The sequence below is a fragment of the Schistocerca piceifrons genome, chromosome 2, assembly GCF_021461385.2.
Source record: "Schistocerca piceifrons isolate TAMUIC-IGC-003096 chromosome 2, iqSchPice1.1, whole genome shotgun sequence".
Lineage (NCBI taxonomy): Eukaryota > Metazoa > Arthropoda > Insecta > Orthoptera > Acrididae > Schistocerca > Schistocerca piceifrons.
Genome location: NC_060139.1, coordinates 528,219,795 through 528,240,970, shown reverse-complemented (window position 1 = coordinate 528,240,970; position 21,176 = coordinate 528,219,795). Strand labels below are relative to the sequence as shown.

The 21,176-nt window shown below is 41.6% G+C and overlaps 1 protein-coding gene and 1 non-coding gene across 2 annotated transcripts; both read left to right on the top strand.

Annotated features, from left to right (window-relative positions):
- The first annotated feature begins 5,521 nt into the window (after window positions 1-5,521).
- On the top strand, window positions 5,522-17,982 carry LOC124777389. Its single transcript, XM_047252780.1, has 3 exons — window positions 5,522-5,675; window positions 8,875-9,099; window positions 17,536-17,982. Exons 1-3 carry the CDS (start codon window positions 5,648-5,650, stop codon window positions 17,595-17,597), a joined length of 315 nt encoding a protein of 104 aa, XP_047108736.1. The 5' UTR covers window positions 5,522-5,647; the 3' UTR covers window positions 17,598-17,982.
- A 1,821-nt stretch (window positions 17,983-19,803) lies between these two features.
- On the top strand, window positions 19,804-19,878 carry Trnal-caa. The gene has a single exon. It is a non-coding gene; the product is annotated as a tRNA-Leu (tRNA).
- Window positions 19,879-21,176: the final 1,298 nt, after the last annotated feature.

Sequence of the window (21,176 nt, the reverse complement as noted above, 5' to 3'; positions counted from 1 at the left end):
CTGTAAACACATATCGTTAAAAGGAATGCCGCACTAGATTCAATCTGGGAGTGCTCTATCGAATTGGGCACGTAAAATGTAATGTAACTCATCTCCAAAGAGTCGTCAGGAGCGTTTTCTCCGGCGTTTCAGCTGATATTTGTAGTTTCGTTTTTGATTGTGTAGCTGGACTACAAAACAGTAGTACTCGTCACGATTTTCATGCGACTCCTAGTGTCGACAGAAAGCGTTTGTTTCATTCCCGTTACAAACAAAATGAGTGTTTAAAGCGAATTTCACTTTTCCGTCCAACAGAGCACTCCAGATATATAAAGTGCAACAACACGACGTGGCATTGGCTCGACTAATGTCTGGGTAGTGCTGGAGGGAAGTAACACCATGAATCCTGCAGAACTGTCCATAAATCCGTAAGAGTACGAGGGCCTGGAGACCCCTTCTCAACAGCACGTTGCAAGGCATCCTAGGTATGCTCAATAACGTTCAGTTCCAGGGAGGTTGGTGGCCACCGGAAGGGTTTAAAATCAGAAGAGTGTTCATATATTCACTCTGTAGCCATTCTGGGCGTGTGTCGAGTCGCATCGTCCTGCTGGAATTACGTAAGTCCGTCGGAATACACAATGGACATTAATGGATGCAGGTGATGAGACATTATGCTTACGTACGTGTTAACTGTCAGAGTCGTATCTAGACGTATCAGGGGTCCCATATCACTCCAACTGCACATGCTCCACTACATTACAGAGCCTCCATTAGCCTGAACAGACCCATGCTGACATGCAGGGTCTATGGATGCAGGAGGTTGTCTCCATACCCGTATACGTCCATCCGCTCGATACAATTCTAAACGAGAGTCGTCCGTCTAGGCTACATGTTTCCAGTAATCAGCAGACCAGATTCGGTGTTGACTGTCCCAGGTGAAGCGTAAAGCCTTGTGTCGTGCAGCCATCACCGTACACGAATGAGTCTTCGGCTACGAAAGCACATATTGATGTTACTGCGTGAATGGTTCTCTCGCTCTTCATCGAAATCTGCAGCATTTTGCGGAAGTTTTGTAATTCTATCACGTTGAAAGGGTCTCTTCAGTCGTCATTGGTTCCGTTGTTGCAGGATCCTTTTACGGCTGCCGCGAGTGGGAGATTTGATGTTTTACCCGATTCCTGATATGCACGGTACACTCGTGAAATGTTCGTACCTTGGAGAATCTGTATCCCAGAGTTCGTGCGCCGACTATAACACCAAGTACAAACTCACTTAATTCTTGACAACCTTCCATTTTAAGAGCAGTAACCGATCTAACAACTGCATCAGACACTTGTTTTCATATATAGGCGTTGTGCTGCATTCTGCCTGTTTACAAATCTCTCTAATTGAATATGCCTATGCCAGTTTCTTGAAAGGAGGGTTTAAGATGAATACCAACAAAAGCAAAACGAGGATAATGGAATGTAGTTGAATTAAGACGGGTATGCTGCGGGAATTAGATTAGGAAATGAGACACTTAAAGTAGTAAAGGAGTTTTGCTATTTGGGGAGCAAAATAACTGATGATGGTCGAAGTAGAGAGGATGTAAAATGTAGACTGGCAATGGCAAGGAAAACGTGTCTGAAGAAGAGTAATTTGTTAACATCGAGTATTGACTCATGTGTCAGGAAGTAGCACAGGATAGAGTAGCATGGAGAGCTGCATCAAACCAGACTCAGGACTGAAGACAACAACAACAATGCCAGTTTCTTCGGCGATTCAGTCGATGTATTTAATATCGCACCTCACCTAGGTCCTAGATGTACTATCATCTAGGAACAGGTCTCTCCCCTTCGAACTGGAAAGTTGTCTGGACTGCAGAGTGAATAGTATAAACGATCAGTGGCATCTATACATTTCCATGCATCAGGATTTGAGCAGTACTGCATTATCTGAGGCTTTGTCAATAGAAAGAGAATCTCTATTCCGAACATCTGCCTAAATTATGTGCTACTAATTTTTTACAAAAACCGCTATGTACTATTTGTAGGTACTCACTTTCTTCCTAGAGCTTTCTGAAAGTATTTGTATGGAGTGTAGCCATGTATGGAAGTAAAATATGGACGATAAATAGTTTAGACAAGAAGAGAATAGAAGCTTTCGAAATGTGATGATGCAGAAGAATGCTGAAGATTAAATGGGTAGATCCCATAACTAATGAGGAGGTATTGAATAGAATTGGGGAGGCGTTTGTGGCACAACTTGACTAGAAGAAGGGATCGGTTGGTAGGGCATGTTCTGAGGCATCAAGGGATCACCAATTTAGTAATGGAGGGCAGCGTGGAGGGTAAAAATCGTAGAGGGAGACCAAGAGATAAATACACTAAGCAGATTCAGAAGGATGTAGGCTGCAGTAGGTACTGGGAGATGAAGAGGCTTGCACAGGATAGAGTAGCATGGAGAGCTGCGTCAAACCAGACTCAGGACTGAAGACAACAACAACAATGCCAGTTTCTTCGGCGATTCAGTCGATATATTTAATATCGCACCTCACCTAGGTCCTAGATGTACTATCATCTAGGAACAGTTCTCTCCCCTTCGAACTGGAAAGTTGTTTGGACTGCAGAGTGAATAGTATAAACGATCAGTGGCATCTATACATTTCCATTCATCAGGATTTGAGCAGTACTGCATTATCAGAGGCTTTGTTAATAGAAAGAGAATCTTTATTCCAAGCCTCTGCCTAAATTATGTGCTACTAATTTTTTATAGAAACCTCTATGTACTATTTGTAGGTACTCACTTTCTTACTAGAGCTTTCTCTTCTCACTGCACATTTAACAAGTACTGACCTCAGCTGCTTTGGTAAGTCATGTCAGTTAACTTATCTGGACACCCCTCTTTTCGTTTCCTCAGCACTACTACAGTGAGAAAGAAGTGAACGGTGCAATATAATAACCAGTCTTTTTGACAACGTTTGTTGAAATAGCGTTGATAATAAATATGACAGAGTGAACGATAATCCAGCTTACCAAAAACAAGGAAAGTCAATCTGCTGCAACCACAGTTCCTGGAACGATGTTATCTACGCTGTTCATTGCTCACAGAAATCTCATGCAGTGTATCCTATAATATTGCTGAAGCCTGTGGAATTGAAAACAGGTCGTCCTACCCAACGATGTCTAACGAATACACTACATAAACGAAACGGTGGTGCAACTTGTCAGGGAAATCCTAAACGTCATGGTCGAGTCTCCAATCGCAGATGTTGTTACAAGGACGCCAGATATTCCGTCGAAGCCTAGACATTCCTACAGAATCTGAGAAAACCTTTGATCCCTTTATGCATCGTGGTAGACACTATGAACATAAAATTAAGCTCATGACTTCTGGCGCAGGTACATACGAGCGATCATCCGCATATGCTCCATCCATCAATGGAATGGTTAATACTTGTATTTAAGTGAATAAAAAAATCCGCGCTCTTCCAACGTATAAAAGACAGTGATCTACTGTTGGAATAGCTTCTAGTATACACTAAGGGAAAGGAATCGCATCACCAAAAATAATTAACCTCAGACTCATAAAATTTCGGGACTACATTTGACTAGGCAACATATGTAAGCATTTGTCTTTGTAAGATCACAGATTAACACAAGCGCGACGTAAGGCACTGCAAATAAGAAATGCTGGTACATTAATAACCGTTGTAGCTTCTAGAATGTTGAATGCGACCATGCAAACTGCCGAGAATTGTGTTGTACAGGTGCCGTATGTGAGTATGTGCGATGGAGTTCAATGGCTGTTCCACTTGGTCCGTCAGCACAGGGACAGCTAATGCTGGCTGTGGATGAAGCTGGAGTTGTCGTCCGACGTTGCTCGATTGGAGACACATCTGTTGATAGACCAGGCCAAGGCGACAGTATGTATAGTATGCTAGGGTGCAAAAGCGGTATGTAGGCAAGCGTTATTCTGTTGGAAATCACACAATGGAATTCTGTTCATTAATGGCAGCACAACGGGTCGAATCAACAAATCAAGTACAAGTTTCCATTCAGGATGCGTGGGCTAATCGTGAGAGTGCTTCCGCTTGCATACGAACTCACACCCCTGACCATAACTTCCAGTATCGACCCAGTGTGTTTAGTACGCATACAGGTTGGCAACGGCATTCACCGTCAGCTAGGCACAACCAGCTTTCATCAAACAACGTAAAAGACCAGCATCCTGCGTTCAATTTCCTCTCGCTTCACACCTCTGATTTCGGTAATGACAGTGTTTTGGATTCAATGGAATCGACGTTAGAGGGCGTCTATCTCGGAGCTATTCTTTAAGTAATTGATTTGTAATAGATCGTTGTAACACTGCGATACAAACTATCAAATTGCTGCTGCAGACGCACATATAGTACGATGCCCCAGTCATACGCCAAACACGATGGTCAGGAACATAGTCTCCCTACGAGCGTTCATTGCGTGACCACCGCGGCCAGCATTCATGACAGGGCCATGCTGTCGCTGCTCAGGCACTCGCTATTCTTCGAGTTTCACTGCCCCTGTTGACACATATCGTTAAACCGAATGTCGCACTAGATTAAATCTGGGAGCGCTCTATTGAATAGGACACGTAAAACATGCATGAAACTGATCTCCGAAGAGTCGTCACGAGCATTTTCTCCGGCTTTTCAGCAGGTATTTGCAGTTTCGTGTCTGATTGTGACTTAGCCCAAGCAAGTACTCGTCGCGACTTCCATGCTTCGCATAGCTTCGATAAAGAGTCTGTTTCATTCCCGTCACAATCAAAATGATACCTTCCTCTAAGTAAAGGCTTTCCCCTTAAAAACGAAAAGCTGTTTGGATTGCAAAATGAGTAGTAGAAATTATCAATGGCATGACTAGATCTCCTTGCATCAGGATTTGAGCCGTACTTCTTTATAAGAGGCTTTTTTGATAGAAAAATAATCTTTATTTCGAGCCTGCGTCTAAATATTGTTGTTCTAATTTTAAAGAAGCTATTTCAAGGAACTCACATTTTTACTCGCACTTTCTCTTTTGTTCGGCAAATTTAACAAATACTACCCCTAAGATGTGTGTGACATGACAACTCAGCTGTGTTGGTGAGCCGTGGCAGTTAACTTACCAGGATATCCGCCTTTTGTTTTCTCGGCTCTACTACAACGACGCCGAATGAGAAGGAAGTGAAGTGCACTCGTCTTTTTACAATGAGATCGAATAAAATTTGGAAATTTGTGGTAAGGTCTTATAGGACCTACTGCGGTCACCGGTCCCTAAGCCTACACACTACTTAAACTAACTTACGCTATGGACAACATACACACTCTTGTGCGAGGAAGAACTCGAACCTCCGACGGGGGGAGCCGCACGGACCCTGACAAGGTGACCCAGACCGCGCGCCTACCCCGTGATGCTACATCGAATGAGAAGGAAGTGAACGGTGCAGTATGATAACCCGTCCTCTTAACAAGGTTGTTGCAATAGCGTTGGCAATAAATATGACACAGCGAACGATAATGCAGCTTGACAAGGACAAGGAAAGTCAATCTGCTACTTGTTGCTGCAATCACAGAAAGGAAAGTTACGATAACATTCAATGATGTCATCGGGTGTTTAAACATATATAAATGAAAATGTAAGACCGAGAGCAGTAGTATTTCTTTGCGAGTACAATGAAGGCTGCTCTGTTGTTTGTTGTTGGTAAGTATTGGTAGAATTTATAAATTTTCGTTCACGATTAACTTTCTTTTTTACCTTTTCTTTATATAAATCCTGAGGTAGTAATTCGTGTGAAAATCTATTTCTATTGTCGGCGGAAAATTTTTCACTGCCGCAAGTAACGACGTAATACAAATGGGAAACAGTTTTGAGTATTGAGATGGTTCTAGGAAGATTTTTCCATTTGCTTGTGGTCTCGATCAGTGTTAGCACATAGATACTCGACGAAAGTGTTCGTGTTGTCTAGATAAACAATTTCAGTCGTCTGAGAGTATGACTCGAGTGATTACGAATATTAAGCGTCACAGCTTAGTACTTATATACACATGACTAGCTAACTAGGAATTGTAACGAGCAATAGACGGGTGGACCAGTATTGCCACGTGAAGATAAAAATAACGTGAAACAGACTATCCCGCATTTTACAGGATTGCTAGGCGAAAAGGATAACACAAGATAAGGAGAGATGAAGGATACCAAACCAATGGAATGACTGAGCTTTGAATACAGGAATTAACGAACGACTGTATACTGAGCAGTTACTCGTCTACACCAACGATAACTCTAGAGAAAGTCCGTTCCACATAAAGAAAAATTCACTTCATGGACGAAATACCATATAGTCTTAAAAAGAGTAAACGTGAAGGCAGTGAGGGAAACGAAACCCATCCTGTTATATCACAGAGTTAGTTATAATCGTAGTAATCTTGTTTTAGTTGCTAATTATCACATTGAAGTTTTTCCAGTATCTTCTTAAGCTCTCGCACTTACTAACTAAACGCCCCGCTCTTCCTTATGTCTTCTCTGTTTTCTTGTCTTTGCTTTCGACGCCAGACGGACGAGCACAACTCGCGAAACTGTTGAGTGAGTATCGCTAAGGAAATTCTTTCGTGGAAGAATTTTATTGCCGTGAGAGGTTTCCTAAGATCTGAGACTGGCAATCGCTTTCACTGCAACCGATTTTCTGGGGTCATTTCCATTTCAGGCCGCTTCGGAAAGATACTGCCACGTATGTTCTGGTTCCAGTGATGAGTCGCTAATAGTGTAATTGAACAGTAGGGGATATCTTCATGTTTTAATGCGCAATGGATTATACTCAGTTACTTCAAGGTCAACTTCCAACACCTCCACCAACTGTCGATCCCCTGCAGATTTCAAATGCCCTACAGTCTTGTGACGTTGCAGCATCGCTACAGACTACAGCGTCACTGCGCAAAATCTCATGGAGCTACCATCATTACCACTACATCACTTATATACAGTATGTTAAAAGAAAGTAGTCCTTGTTTTGAGAGATGATTTGAGCACGAAAACAAGAAAAAATCCTTTGCACATGGTCTTTGAGATGCCTACCTTAACACTACTGTGAAACACATCAAGTCTACTTAAGCTGGTTGCTATCTCGAATCATCCACAGAATGCAATAAACTAATAAGTAGAAAAATGAGACCACATTATTTTGTTGTTGTATAGCAGCATATAATCCTCATATTGTGCCTTGACTAAAAAAATATTTTATGTGACTTATGTTCAAAATGATTCAAATGGCTCTGAGCACTATGGGACTTAACATCTGTGGTCATTAGTCCCCTAGAACTTAGAACTACTTAAACCTAACTAACCTAAGGACATCACACACATCCATGCCCGAGGCAGGATTCGAACCTGCGACCGTAGCAGAAGCCATGGTTTGAGGGCAGTACGCTGTTCCTGGTTAACGACCTGAGTCTGTAAAGTTTGTATTGAATATGTCCCAAAAATTTACTATTACACTGGCATGCCTGTCACAGAGCAGTCAAAATACTTGCTAGATCTTACTTTGCGATGAGTTGCTTCTGGCACGATGTAATGGTTATTACGAAATTCGTTACTGACGGTAGACTCTTCTTGATGAGAGAGCAGCTTGAATAAAATATATGCACACAGCAGTCTTCAGTAATTCCAACATTTTCTTGTAATCGTGTTCTGTGTACATATATGTGCTGGCTTATTTATATTTCGCCTTGCCACATACGTATTATAACACAATTCCACAACAATTTCCGTTTGGCATTTGCGAGCCAACACACACGTCTGTACCACACAAGAGATGCTTCGCAACTCATCTCTGCCCTTAGTTCTAGGACTGCATGCTCTCGCGCCAACGTCGTTATCTTTCCATGAAATATATTCTTTGTAATAGTTCAACTTAATTCCCTTGACACTGCCAGCGTATTTAATGCAATTAATATTTTTTTATTCCTTATTTATTCACTCAGCATATATTACCTTTTGATAAAATCTAATTAATGACAAAATTCATAAATACATACAGATACAAGAAATGATTATAAACTTAGGCGGTAGCTGAAAAATACATGGGACATCGGGTATTACATACGACCTGCTTTTGTGAGTCGTCGCTAAAGGACGTGCTCGAAATGGTGTTTGCTGTTCACCGTCTATAATAACAGGCTTCCATTATGCTGGAAATTGCAGAAAAAAACTACAACGTAAATGGTTTTCATTAGCTGTTCACAACACGTACTGAATCTGTTAGAAGTAATGTAAGTGCACTTATCCAGAACTGTGAATACGGTTTACAGTTTCAACAACTGCTCAAAGCTCTTAAGGTAAGCGTTTTAGATTCTATTTGAACTGGACTTCTCTCATAGTTTTATCCGAACTACAACCTCTCAAAGTATGCAATACTTTTTCTTTTACACCGTGTATATTCTGAACTGTAGTGGCCATGTGACATTTCCACGTCGTACCTTTGAAATTATCTTTCCAATTATCGATTTTGTTCCATTAAGAGCGATATCTTGAGTTATATCTGCATTTAGGTACCGAAAACATTCTCCTGTTTTGGTACAGTACGTCTAAAAACATTCTACATAAATGTCACAAATATGAGGTATTCTCCTACTATAGCTTCCCCGATATCAGATACATTGGATATCATGTACAACTTAGAGACTACGAGACAATAGAGAACCATTTACATCCAGAGACAATACATTAGCAAGTGGCTGAGTAGTGGCATGAGTCACCAGAGTTGCATTGCATCTCGGTATTTTAAGGCTGGCACCTGCCAGAGTCGCAGTACCAGGCAGTAGTATCAGAGCGCTAGATGGTGAAGTTACACTAACAGGCAGTGGACAAAGTTACGAGCTGTAATACTGTTCATCGTTTTCTACAGCACTGGTCGCAGTTGCGGTGGTGCACGGACAACCAGAAGAGTCGACCAATGCCACCATCCAGGGTGCGGAAGAGCCGTCCGCCACCTTCTCGGCTGGGGTGAGACTGTCGGCGCCGTCGTACGCGGAAGAAGACGAGGATACCATTTGTGTCCAGGCAGACAACAAGTTCTACTTGTATGCTAATTCACTGAAGCTGTATTCTTGCTACAACCTGCTACCGAAGGGTACGTTACTTTAAACAACAAGATTTTCTATACATGATTGACAAGATTACCACGGACTGTTTAGTATAATATTTCATGAATTGTTCCAAAGTGAATGTGAGAATATGAGTTACATCAAACCATCTAGGGAAGCAGTATATTGTTACCTCCCCGTGAACAATGCAAGATTCTGCACTTTACGAAACTGCAAACTCATCGAAATCTTCACCAAAACTATTTCAAGCAATTTCCTGCATATATCTAATTCTCTTTTTCCATTTACATGTTGTACTCTTAAATCTTCTGAATTTTTTAACTTTCTGCAGTTTAGAAACTGAGTACTTTTGTTTGGATTATGTTGTGTAACGCGACATGAAGTTCTCCATAGGCTATAGTCTCAACATTTAGCAAAGAGATATTTTAATGGGCGACGCATGTTAGCACGAGTACCGCGTGGTTTATTTTGAAGTAAATATGTTGCTAGCTTTCTACCTAGATCTAGATACAGTAAAGCATTGTAAAATGATAGGCAAGGCACACTTTTCGTTGTACTTTGTTGAAGGTCAACAGAGGAACTAGTGTACATCATCAATACTCGTTATGCGTTCATGAAAAAAAATAGAAATAGGATACAAGATTGGAAAAGTTCAAAATTTAGCCACCAACCTGTGTGCCTAAGACAGGCGATGATACGCCATTTTTGTAATCATCCGCACAAGCATTGTAAAAAATTACCCCGTATTTGAGGCATTTATAAAGAGCAGCAGGCCACACATAGTATTTGGGAGCCAGTGAAGCGTGAAAGCAGAGCTTGGTAAAAGCAAGTTAATTATGTCACACCAGAATATCGAGGTAGAAGGAGTGGAAAATAGCGTAGTCGTAGTACTAGTTGAGATTTCCATCGAGTCAGAAATTGTGTCTGTAATGCGTTGATTAGCACGAAAGTAAAGGTTATGCGTAAGCCAAAAAGCGCAGGTATATCCTTCTAATGGCTTATAGACTCGCCTGTAGAAATAACTTAAAATGAAAAATTAATTCTTGTGTACGTGTCCTTCGAAGTTGTGTCGAGTATTTAGAGACCTAAGCAGTCATAAGAATACCAACAATCTTGCTTAGTGATCATTTGTGTAAAAGCTTCGTAGAACAGATATTATTGAACTAACAAGTGGCAGATGTAGACAAACAGATATGAGCACATATTGAGCTGTACCATTGTCTTACCGTTCCTGATGTGCTCGTAGTGTAATGAATATGAGGAAGGACATGTATACAAATCAAGCGAAGAAGTTTACATATGTAGTGAATTTGTTACAACACAACCACGATATTATTGCACTTGGCATTCCGTGGCCGCCACCGGAAAGAGGCGGTGACCTTACAGTAAACAAGTAAAGGGATGGCTAAGGAAAACGCATTTCAGCACAGCTGTGCGTATACTGTCAAGTGGTTCATAGTGTCCTCGTGAAATATTACGATAAAATCTCACGATTAGCAGACCGAAGCGCCTTCTCTCCCAGGAACAATAATATTGCTGTCGACTAATAAACAGCAGGTCACCTCAGATCACAACAGTCAGTTAACTTCGACAGGGATCGTACGGAGCAATAGTGGCACAAGATACAGAGAATAATTCCTAAAACTCTAGTAAAATCGGAATCTTCTAGAGCAGATGAAGATGAGAGGGCTCACCATAAAATTCCTTTGACTCTCTCTCCAAACTATTAACATTTTGGTTATCTTGTTCTTTTCGCACGTAGTATCCTGAGCAGTATTGAGGTTACGGAAGCATTGTTTACATACTTCTCAGAGTCTGTAACTGATCAACAGGCTAACACAGGCACCGAACATTTCGATTAGTATATGCCATCCGATTGCAAAATACAGCTGATATACGTCCGGACAGAGTGCCGGTCGGTTCACAACCCGACATGATGAGGAATACGATGATGGTATATTTAAAGGGCTCAAATTGGAGATTGTTAGTCAGTATGCCACTCCCAGAAGAGGTGTACTGTGAACGCTGTAGACTACACTATAAGAAGGCAAATAAAGCTGTGTATTTAAAAGAGCCGAATGAACACGCCTCCTCTTACTCAGGCACCGCGAATACTTTTGTGCGCTGCCAGTTTCTGCACAGACGATCAAAATGTGAATTAACTCATTTATCCAATGGTAATGTTTCCGTTATCTACACGGCATGTCTCGCTATGAGAAAATGCAGGCTTGTGGAGAGCATGGTTCCTCAGCCTTGTCGCGTATGTTAGAAATCAAGCTGGTTCTTTAGATACATAATGACGGTCTCATATCTCATGGTGGACAACGTCTAACTTTATGTATGTCTGCCTTGCTAGTCCATATACAGGGCATTCGTATCCAAGACAGAACCGAAGAAATTCAATGTAAAGCTGCAGGACTTGAGAACTGTAGGCACTAAGGCACTTTATGATTTTATGTGCTTCCTGGCACCTTGCTTTCACTTCCCTAACATGTTCCAGAGATCTCCATTTATCACCACAAAGCTGGCTCAGTAATGTAACTGATTTGCTACAGTAATCTAGAGTAAAAATGTTTCAGTTTAGTTAAAAAAACAATATGAAGAATTATAGTCTATAAAATTGTTTCTCTACAAACATTTAGACATAGTGTCGAGCTGAGACTTCATGACGAACAGAAAATTGTGAAATAAGCCACGAACAGGGAGCACTAAACTGGATTTCTTTTGACTCGTCAGTCTTCTGACTGGTTCGTTGTGGTCCACCACCATTTTCTCTCCTTTGTCCAACTTTTCATCACAGAGTAGCACTTTCAACCTATGTCCTCAGTTATTTGCTGAACGTATCCCAAACTTTGTCCACACCTACATTTTTTACCTTCTACAGCTCTCTCCGGTAACAAGAGTCATTCTCTGATGTCTTAGCAGATGTTCTATCATACCGTTGTTTTTCTTTTCAGTGTTTCCCATACATTCCTTTATTCGCATATTCTGGGGAGAACCCCCTCATGTCTTACTTTATCAGACCACCTAATTTTCAACATTCTTCAGTAGCACCACATCATAAATGCTTATATTCCCTTCTGTTCCGGTTTTCTCACAGTCCAGCTCTCATTGCTACAGAATGCTATGCTCCAAACGTACTTTCTCAGAAATTTCATCCCTAAACTAACACCTGAAACTGGCAGAGTTTTGGCCAAGAATACCCTTTTATCAGCGCTAGTCTCCTTCTTATGTCCTCATTCTCTAGTCCGTCATGTGTTTTTTGCTGACTGATTAGCAAAATTCCTTCACGCCATCTCGATCGTGATAGCCAGTTAAGTTTCCGACTGTTCTCTTTTCTGCTACTTCTTTTTACTTTCGCCTTTTTGCGACTTACTGTCAATCCATATTCTGCATTCATTAGACCGTTGGTTCCATTCAACAGTTCCCGTAATTCTTCATCATTTTAAATGAGGACAGCAATGTCGTCAGGTAATCTTATTTTTTTTTCCTGTCACCATAAATTTTAATCCCACACATGAGCCTTCCTCTTATTTCCGTTTTGCATCTTGAACAGATGGGGTGAAAGATTACCCCTTCCTCTTACATCCTCTTCAATCACAGAGTTTTGTTCCTCGTCTTCCATTCTTACTGTTCTTGTACTTGTATTTTACCATATTTCGTTGCAGCTTACCCCTTCTTTCTCAGGATTTGAAGCATCTTACAGCGTTTAACATGTCGAACGCTTTTACCACGTTGACAAATCCTACGAACATGTCTTAATTTTTCTTCGAGCTTGCCTCTGTTGTCAACCACAATCTCAGAACTGTCATATTTACCTTTCCTATGCACACTGACCGTAATCTAACATATCTTCAGTCTACTTTTACACTCTTCTGTATATTATTCCTGTCAGCTACTTGAGTGCATGAGCTTATATGCTGATTGTATGACAATTGCAGCACTTGTCGACTCTAACAATCTTGGGAACTGTTCGGAAGTTTTTTTTTTCGGAAAGTCTGATGGTATATCACCAGTCTCCTTATAATACTCGTACACATCAACTAGATTCTGATATAATTTTATCTATCCCTTCTGCCCCATCTGATTTACGTCTTCCAAGGCCATTATAATTTCTAATATTCTATCCCCTAAGCCTTCCCTATCGACTTCTGTTCCTTTTCCTGTTCTGTCATCACGTGAGTCGTCCTGCTCATAGATGCCCTCTGCGTACTCGTTCCATCTATCCTCTGTCTCCTCTTCATTTAACAGTAGAATTCCTGTGGCACTCGTATTGTTGCAGCGCTTCTTTTATTTCACTGAAAGTTGTTTTTACTTTTCTATAGGTTGAGTCAATCCTTTCGTCAAAGTTGAGTCAATCGTTCCGGCAAACTTTACTTTTTTTGATCTCTTCATCTTTTTCGTGGAGGCATTTTGCCTAAGCTTGCCTTCATACTCTATTTGGCTCATTCCTAAGTGACTTGCATTTCTCAATTTCACTGAACGGATTTTTAATTCTTTCTTTCGTCGATCAGCGGAAGTATTTCTTTTGTTATCCACTGTTTCTTCGCAGTTATTTTCCTTTTACCTACGTTTCTCTCTTCAAATTTTGCGACTGCCCCTTTCAGAGATGTCCATTACTCTTCAGCTGAACTACTTACTGAGTTATTCATTATGGTTGTATCTATAGCCTCAAACAACTTCAGAGGAGTCCCTTCACTCCTTACTACTTCTGTATGTCACTTACTTGTGCACTGATTCTTCCTGACCTGTCTCTTCAAATTTAGCCAACTCATCGTCATTACTACGCTTTACAATCCAATATTTGAATTCGAAATATCTGCCTCATCATGACCTAATTTAACTGAAATTTTCATGTATCTCGCAGCCTTCTCAAAGTTTAACTCCTCCATGTGTGATTCTTGTACAGTCTTTACGTTATTAAACCTATTGCAGAACATATTAATCTTTCTCCGGTCTCGTTCCTACTACCAAGCTCATTTTTAACCGGAAATCTATCCTGTACGCCTTCCTGCACAACCACTTTCCAATCCCCCATGACTTCAAGATTTTCATATACCTTTACATACTGAATTACCAATTGAAACCTAATATACTTTCTCTACCTCTTCATCTGCTTGCGACGAAGCATTCATATCGAAACTATTGTTGTCAGCGTTGGTTTGCTGTCGAATCTGATGAGAGCAACCCTATCAGTGAAATGTTCGCAGTAACTCACTCATTGTCCTACCATCCCATTCATAATAAATTCTAATCCAGTAATACAATTTTCTGCATCTTTTCATATTACTGTACACTCATCTGACCAGAAAGCGTATGTACTCTTCCAATTTCACATCCGTGACGCCCACTGTTCATTAACGCGCCTTAGCATTTCCGTTTTCAGATTTTCTAGCTTCCCTACCACGTTGAATCTTCTGCCATTCCACGTCCAGATTCGTTGAGCGTTATTCTTTCTTTGGTTTTTCAATCACTTGTCAAGGTCTCCTCTCGTTTCGGAGTCCCCTCCCAGAGATCTGAGCGCGGTACTTGTTAGGAATCTTTTCCCAATGGCGAGGTTATGAGGGCACTTTCTCAGTTATAGGCCACATGTCTTGCAGATACGCATTATCTGCTCTTAATGCAGTGGTTACCATTGTCTTCTGCATGATCATGCCACTTAACGTTGCTGAGTGTTCCGCCTTGTAGGGGCAGTTTGCCACTCCAGGGGAAATAGAGAGATCTGAAGCTCTGTTGGCACTTCCGCTCTCTTTGACAAAGCCGTTGGCAGGGTGAGGGTGACTTTACGCCGGAAGTTTTCGGCCGCTATTGCTATTCTAAATTTAAGCAGTGAGGACGATTCTAACACGGAATGACCAATGTTGGACTATTAATGAAAGACGCTACACCTAGACCATGGGTGCAATCCTGAAATTATAATTGTGGACATTATGCTGTTAATGGCGATATCAAAAACTTCCTCTGGGTACAGCCTATATTTGAAGAATATGATCCAATGGCACGTGTCCGAAGCTACAGAGAAAATAACTTCTGTTCAGGAAGGGCAATGCGAGAAGGTGAAAACTCCCCGTATTTCTCATTCATGAATATGAATGGATGTCTGTATTCCTTTCCTTATTCAACTTAAAACTCAGCTTCTTCCTCTCTGCAGCTTCACAAGTCTATGCCCGAATTATGTGCCCCAAGTTAACGCATACGTGACTGTTTCCTCTGTGAACTGACGTCTTTACATTGCGTACATTCGCAATATAGTCATTCTTTCTGCAATTTCTCTGTGCCTATGTTCAATGTGTCTCGCTATGCCACCACATTTGTAATTGAATGAACAAGTTTTTTAAGTACAGATCCACCTGTAGTGGATGTTCTCGAAGTTCTGTACTTTTTGTCGGGTTTGGCACTTGGTGAACAATTTTAGTGTCGACGAGAAGAGTATTTTTCTTTGTCGATTAACAGATTTACGTGTACCATCCAAACTGTTGAAACTTTTAAGTACACATAACACTCACAAATTAGCAAACCAGCCTTCTAATACTGTAAAAATTTTCTGTATTATTGATGTTTTATGTTATATTCTCCCAGATACTCGACTGGGAGCACTATCTACATCACCTTTCTTATTTGGATATTTTTATCTCTTCTGCTGAAACAACCCACTTTGCGAATTGCTAGCTTGAGAAACGGAAAACAAAGTTATTTTCTCAAGTACCGATGGATCAATACAGCCCATCAGGACAAAATACCGATTTTCTGCTGAAGATCTCGCGTATGACAAGTTTTCTAGAGGTCGACTGTCTCGCCTCAGCTTTCATCTGACTCATGGGAACGTACCACGCCTTTAGACTGCTTTTCTTACTTTGTTTAAATATATGGTTAGGACCCATCTCGCAAGCCGTGCAGTTAAGGTGAGATCTCTGCCTTGTGTGACATACGACGTGCCTACTTCATCACAACTGTAGTCGTTGAGGCACGCTCAGAAGTTACGGCAACTGATGACTCGCGACGCTGGTGAGCACCCAGCTAGGTAACGCCGAGATTGTCACACCTGTACCCTGTCATTACTGGCTGAGCCACCGAGGGAAGCAATCGAGTTTAGACTTGCAGCACAGAAATACATGGGATATGAACTATTGCAGTCACAGAGGCCCATGTTTGGCCCGCAAGATTACTTTGAATCAAATACAGGGCCCAAAAACTCCACCGAATATTTGAAATGTAAAACTGTGTCCATCATTTGCAGGTTACGTAAGGTAGAAAACGATCAGGAGTATTAAAGTCAAGACGTGCACGCACACATACACACACTCACACACACACACACACACACACACACACACAAACACACACACACACACACACACATAAACCTCTGTATTTCATATGTCAAATATAATATATGCTCTTTAAGTACATATGCATTCAGTAATTAATTTTTTTCGGAAATTGTAATAACTTTCTCATCAAATTTTTTTCGTTCGACCACAGTGAATGTACTGGACTGGGTGGGCGAGTGTGCGGACGGGAGAATATCGTGTCTGCACTGAGCGCGTAGAACAGAGTAACCGCTTCGCACTGCTTCACGTTGGATCAATCCAGGGCGGTTTAAGACCACATCAGATCGTTCACGTGGGGCAAGGAGTTACTGCTATAGGGGACGGGCGGCGCTCACCACTGCCCAACTACCAAATTATGGGTTCTTCAAATCTGTTTCCTGTATGGGAAAATGGCTCTGAGCACTATGGGACTTACCGTCCGAGGTCATCAGTCCTCTACAACTTAGAACTACTTAAACCTAACTAACCTAAGGACATCACCCACATCCATGCCCGAGGCAGGATTCGAACCTGCGACCGTAGCGGTCACGCGGTTCCAGACTGTAGCGCCTAGAACCGCTCGGCCACCACAGCCGGCCACTGTATGGGAAACTGAGGCCCTGAGATGGTGAAGATTTATCATATCACAGTATAGATTTCTGGCGTATTGACTCCGCGCACGTGGGCAGCCTTACCCTCCTTGAAGAGTTTCGTTCGATTGACATCCTAACTCTCTCTAAATGCACCAAGCTTGATATTTACTAGCGTGGTCCATGTGCCAAAGAGCCGTCTACTATAATGCCAGTATGAATAGGAAGCCGCTTACACAGGGCTATCTATTTAAAACGCATGAACAAAAGAAGGTAGTTACTGTTCCGAGGAGGTGCTAAATCAATACAACATCCCCACGAACTATCACTGGTACATGTGGAAACGACACTCTCTCTAGGGCATCTATTACCACAGTTCTCTCACATTCTCACTGTTATGCGACCGTAACATAATCTTTCCACAGTGCTGAAAATGAAATTCGTGCCATGTAAAAAAAGTGATAACCTATCACATTGTTATCAGTAGTAAATATCAAATAGTATTTAATTCTATTAATAGTTTCTAACTTTAATAAAACATATTTCCTTCTGTTTGTTGTAGTTTACGTGGTGAAACCAAAGAGTCTATGCAAACCAACCCTGTCAGATTGTCCCAAGAACTAGGAGTATTGCAAGCCTGCTGGGTCATCTTGAAGAGACTGACTCGTCTGCGAGTGACTGACGACCAGATGGCTGGCCTGCTCACTGAAGAATCTACAATATTCAGAGAAAGCAAGAAATCTCAATTGCGACAGAACTTACCACTTTTTCTAGCAACAAGAACTGGAGGAATCGACTAATCCTCTTTCATCATAGTTTCTGATTGCTTCACGACATGCAGTAAATCACACCAGATTGCTTCACGACATGCAATAAGTCACACCAGCATTACATTTAGGCGAGAAACTGACGGCAAAAACTTGTGTTTAAAAACATGGCCTTCCTGTTTTTTATCTTTCTGTTGGCCTTGTAATAGTTTTATACTGACGCAATAAAACTGTATTTTCAAGCCGTCAGCTGTTATAATTCAGTCTTTGAATACATTTCCTTATCTGCAGCTTCACATTATTATTCGCAAATTTTGACTCTATATTAATCATACAAAACGCAATTCATCCATTCATGCTAACCTCGTACCATCCCAATACCCAATTCCCGCCCTAACACGTTGATTGGAACGATGTCACTGGTGGACACAGCAGAGACTTAAGACTGACACAGTGGCTTGGCCTTGTCTTTCCTGGATAAAGCGTGAAATACTTGCAGCACAGAATACATGGTATCTTCTCTGGATGTTCTATATGGAGGACCAAGGTGGTAAGCAAAACAGTTTTATTTCAAGCTATTACGCAGAGAAATCTGTGAAATACAACGCCATGAAAGAAGTTTGCATTATCGCTGTAAAAAAAGTGATCGTGTACCGTCTCAGTCTCTGGCTCTTCTAGACTGAAACATAAAAACCAAGGCGTGCTAAAAACTAATGCCTACGAATTATACACGTGAAAAATCTAAAAGCTTTTTAAATAGAATAAAGTTTATTATCAATTTTCTTCTTCATTCTCCAGTCTACATACTTATATCTCATCATTATCACCATAGCGACGAACAAATTTCTCCGAACGAGTGACCAGTTTCTTGATACCGCCATTGTAGAATGCCTGACTTTGTTAAAAGAGCCACAACGTTACCTCTGCCTGCACTGCTTCGTCACTGTCAATGTGAAATCACTAAAAGGGTTCTTCAAGCTCTGGAACCAAACTAAAATCGGATGGAGCCAACCCGGGATTGTATGGAGGATGAACGATGAATTGAGCCCAAGGTGTTCGTCTGTTACAGATATCCTCATGCTAAAAGAAAGCGTGCTCCATGTTTGGAAGAACTCTATCAATTTGTGTTTTCAGCTTTATGGAGGATTACAGAACTCTGCTTCTCAATCGCCGACATAGCAATGTTGCACACAACCATTCTACACGCTGCGTTTAGGGGACCTACACCAGCAGAGGAGCGCAACTTGCGTCAGAGAAACGTAAAAGTCGACCAAGTAATATGCATGGCATGTAATACAGCAACTGGTATTTTGAACACAATACAAAGTACAGAAGCATACCTTTTAGCACGCCTCTTTATCAGTAATATATTATTTCTTATCAAGTGCGGTACCATTTTGCACAGTAACCGTTAATTTCATTGATTGAAGTGATTTTTCGATTTACAGACACTGACTTATGAATGTTTCTGACGTAGATCATTGTTCCACCGAATATCTTTGGTGTGACGTCATAAGCGAGTGACTGCGTGTGAGATCGCTCTCTAAGTTTTTTAAATATTTTTAGATACCTGTTTTAACGGTTTTTGTGATAATATTTACTATATAAGTGACTTATTAGTGGTTTCTTCATTCACCTCTGCCTTTCTTGTGTTGTGACCTGATATATCTGAGTGTTTCGTATCGAGCAACGTAGCCTCTTACCTGTGTTTAGATTCCGCGCTGACCAGTTGCAGCTGTAGCGGCGCAACGAAAGCTAAGTACTAATTAATTCCAGAATGAGATTTTCACTCTGCAGCGGAGTGTGCGCTGATATGAAACTTCCTGGCGGATTTAAACTGTGTGCCCGACCGAGACTCGAACTCGGGACCTTTGCGTTTCGCGGGCAAGTGCTCTACCAATTCTGGAAACATCCTCCAGGCTGTGGCTAAGCCATGTCTCCACAGTATCCTTTCTTTCAGGAGTGCTAGTTCTGCAAGGTTCGCAGAAGAGCTTCTGTAAAGTTTGGAAGGTAGGAGACGAGATACTGGCAGAAGTACAGCTGTGATTACAGGGCGTGAGTCGTGCTTCGGTAGCTCAGTTGGTAGAGCACTTGCCCGCAAAAGGCAAAGGTCCCGAGTTCGAGTCTCGGTCGGGCACACAGTTTTAATCTGCCAGGAAGTTTCATACTAATTAATTGTTTGTGTATAGTGGTTTATTTAGGAACTTTAGTAGTCTTCAACCGGTGTTTTTTGTGTTTTCTGGTGAAATAATTTCAGAAGAACCTTTTGGGAACTGTTTTCAGCTTCCTTAGTGTGTCATTAGACGTTTGATTCTCTTTCTCTATTAGTCTTTTGTTACATTCACATTTGTTGTTTATTAATACTGTTAATAATAGTAGTTACTTCCCTTGTAGAGTAAGTTTGTGATTATTGTAGTCAGGTTTTTAACATCTTCTTATTGTAGTAGCGGAACTTAGAAAAAGTAAAATTTTACCATGAGTGAGAAGTGTGGGCTTTGCCGTAGGTTCGTGAGTAGTGGATTGCGGTGTGAGACTTGTTCGAAGTATTTTCACTGGGGGGAATGCAGTGGGGAAGCCAGTGGGCATTCTGGTGAGATCCTCTCCTGGAACTGCAGGTTATGTAGCAAGAGTAAGTTAATAGAGGAGCAGGAGCGTAAGATCTGTGCCCTTCAGGTGCAGTTGAAAAACGCACAGGAGGAGCTAGATAGGATGAGGAGGGAGAAGGGGGTTGGGGAATGGGAGCTGGCTGTTGGCAAGAGATCTGCTAGGAGACGAAGATTTTCAGATAGTTTTACTATTGGTGTTTACAACAGATATGACCAACTGTCAGAGTCTAGTGGAGAGGAATCTCTAGTAGCTGTAGATGTAGGAAGTATGCAGCAGATCTCAGTAGTTACGGTGGCTAGAACAGTTGCAAAGTCGAAGAAGAAGGTTCTGCTGTTAGGTAGTTCTCATGGCAAAGGTGTAGGCCAGCAGTTGCAGGAAGTGCTGGGGAGTGAGTACCAGGCCACCAGCATTGTGAAGCCTAATGCAGGATTGGCTCAGGTGACTGTTAACATAGAGGGGTTATGTAGGGATTTTACTAAAGAGGATCAGGTAGTGATAGTGGGTGGGGCTGGTAATAGTATTGATAGGGATGGGGAGTATGACATAGATGGTGACCTGGAAAAGATAGCCACTCAGACTGGCAACACGATTGTGCATTTCGTGGAACTGTTTCAGCGTCACGATCGGCCTCATCTTAATACAACCGTCAGGCGTAATAGCATGAGACTTGGGGGTGCGCTGATGACAGAAAGCATGGGTCACATTTCAATGGTGTCGGTGGGGTCTATCAGCAGGACGGGTTTCACTAGACATGGCCTGCACCTCAACAGGTATGGGAAGGGGAGGTTAGCAAAGCTTATAGGTGACAGCATAGGTGGGGTTGGTGGGA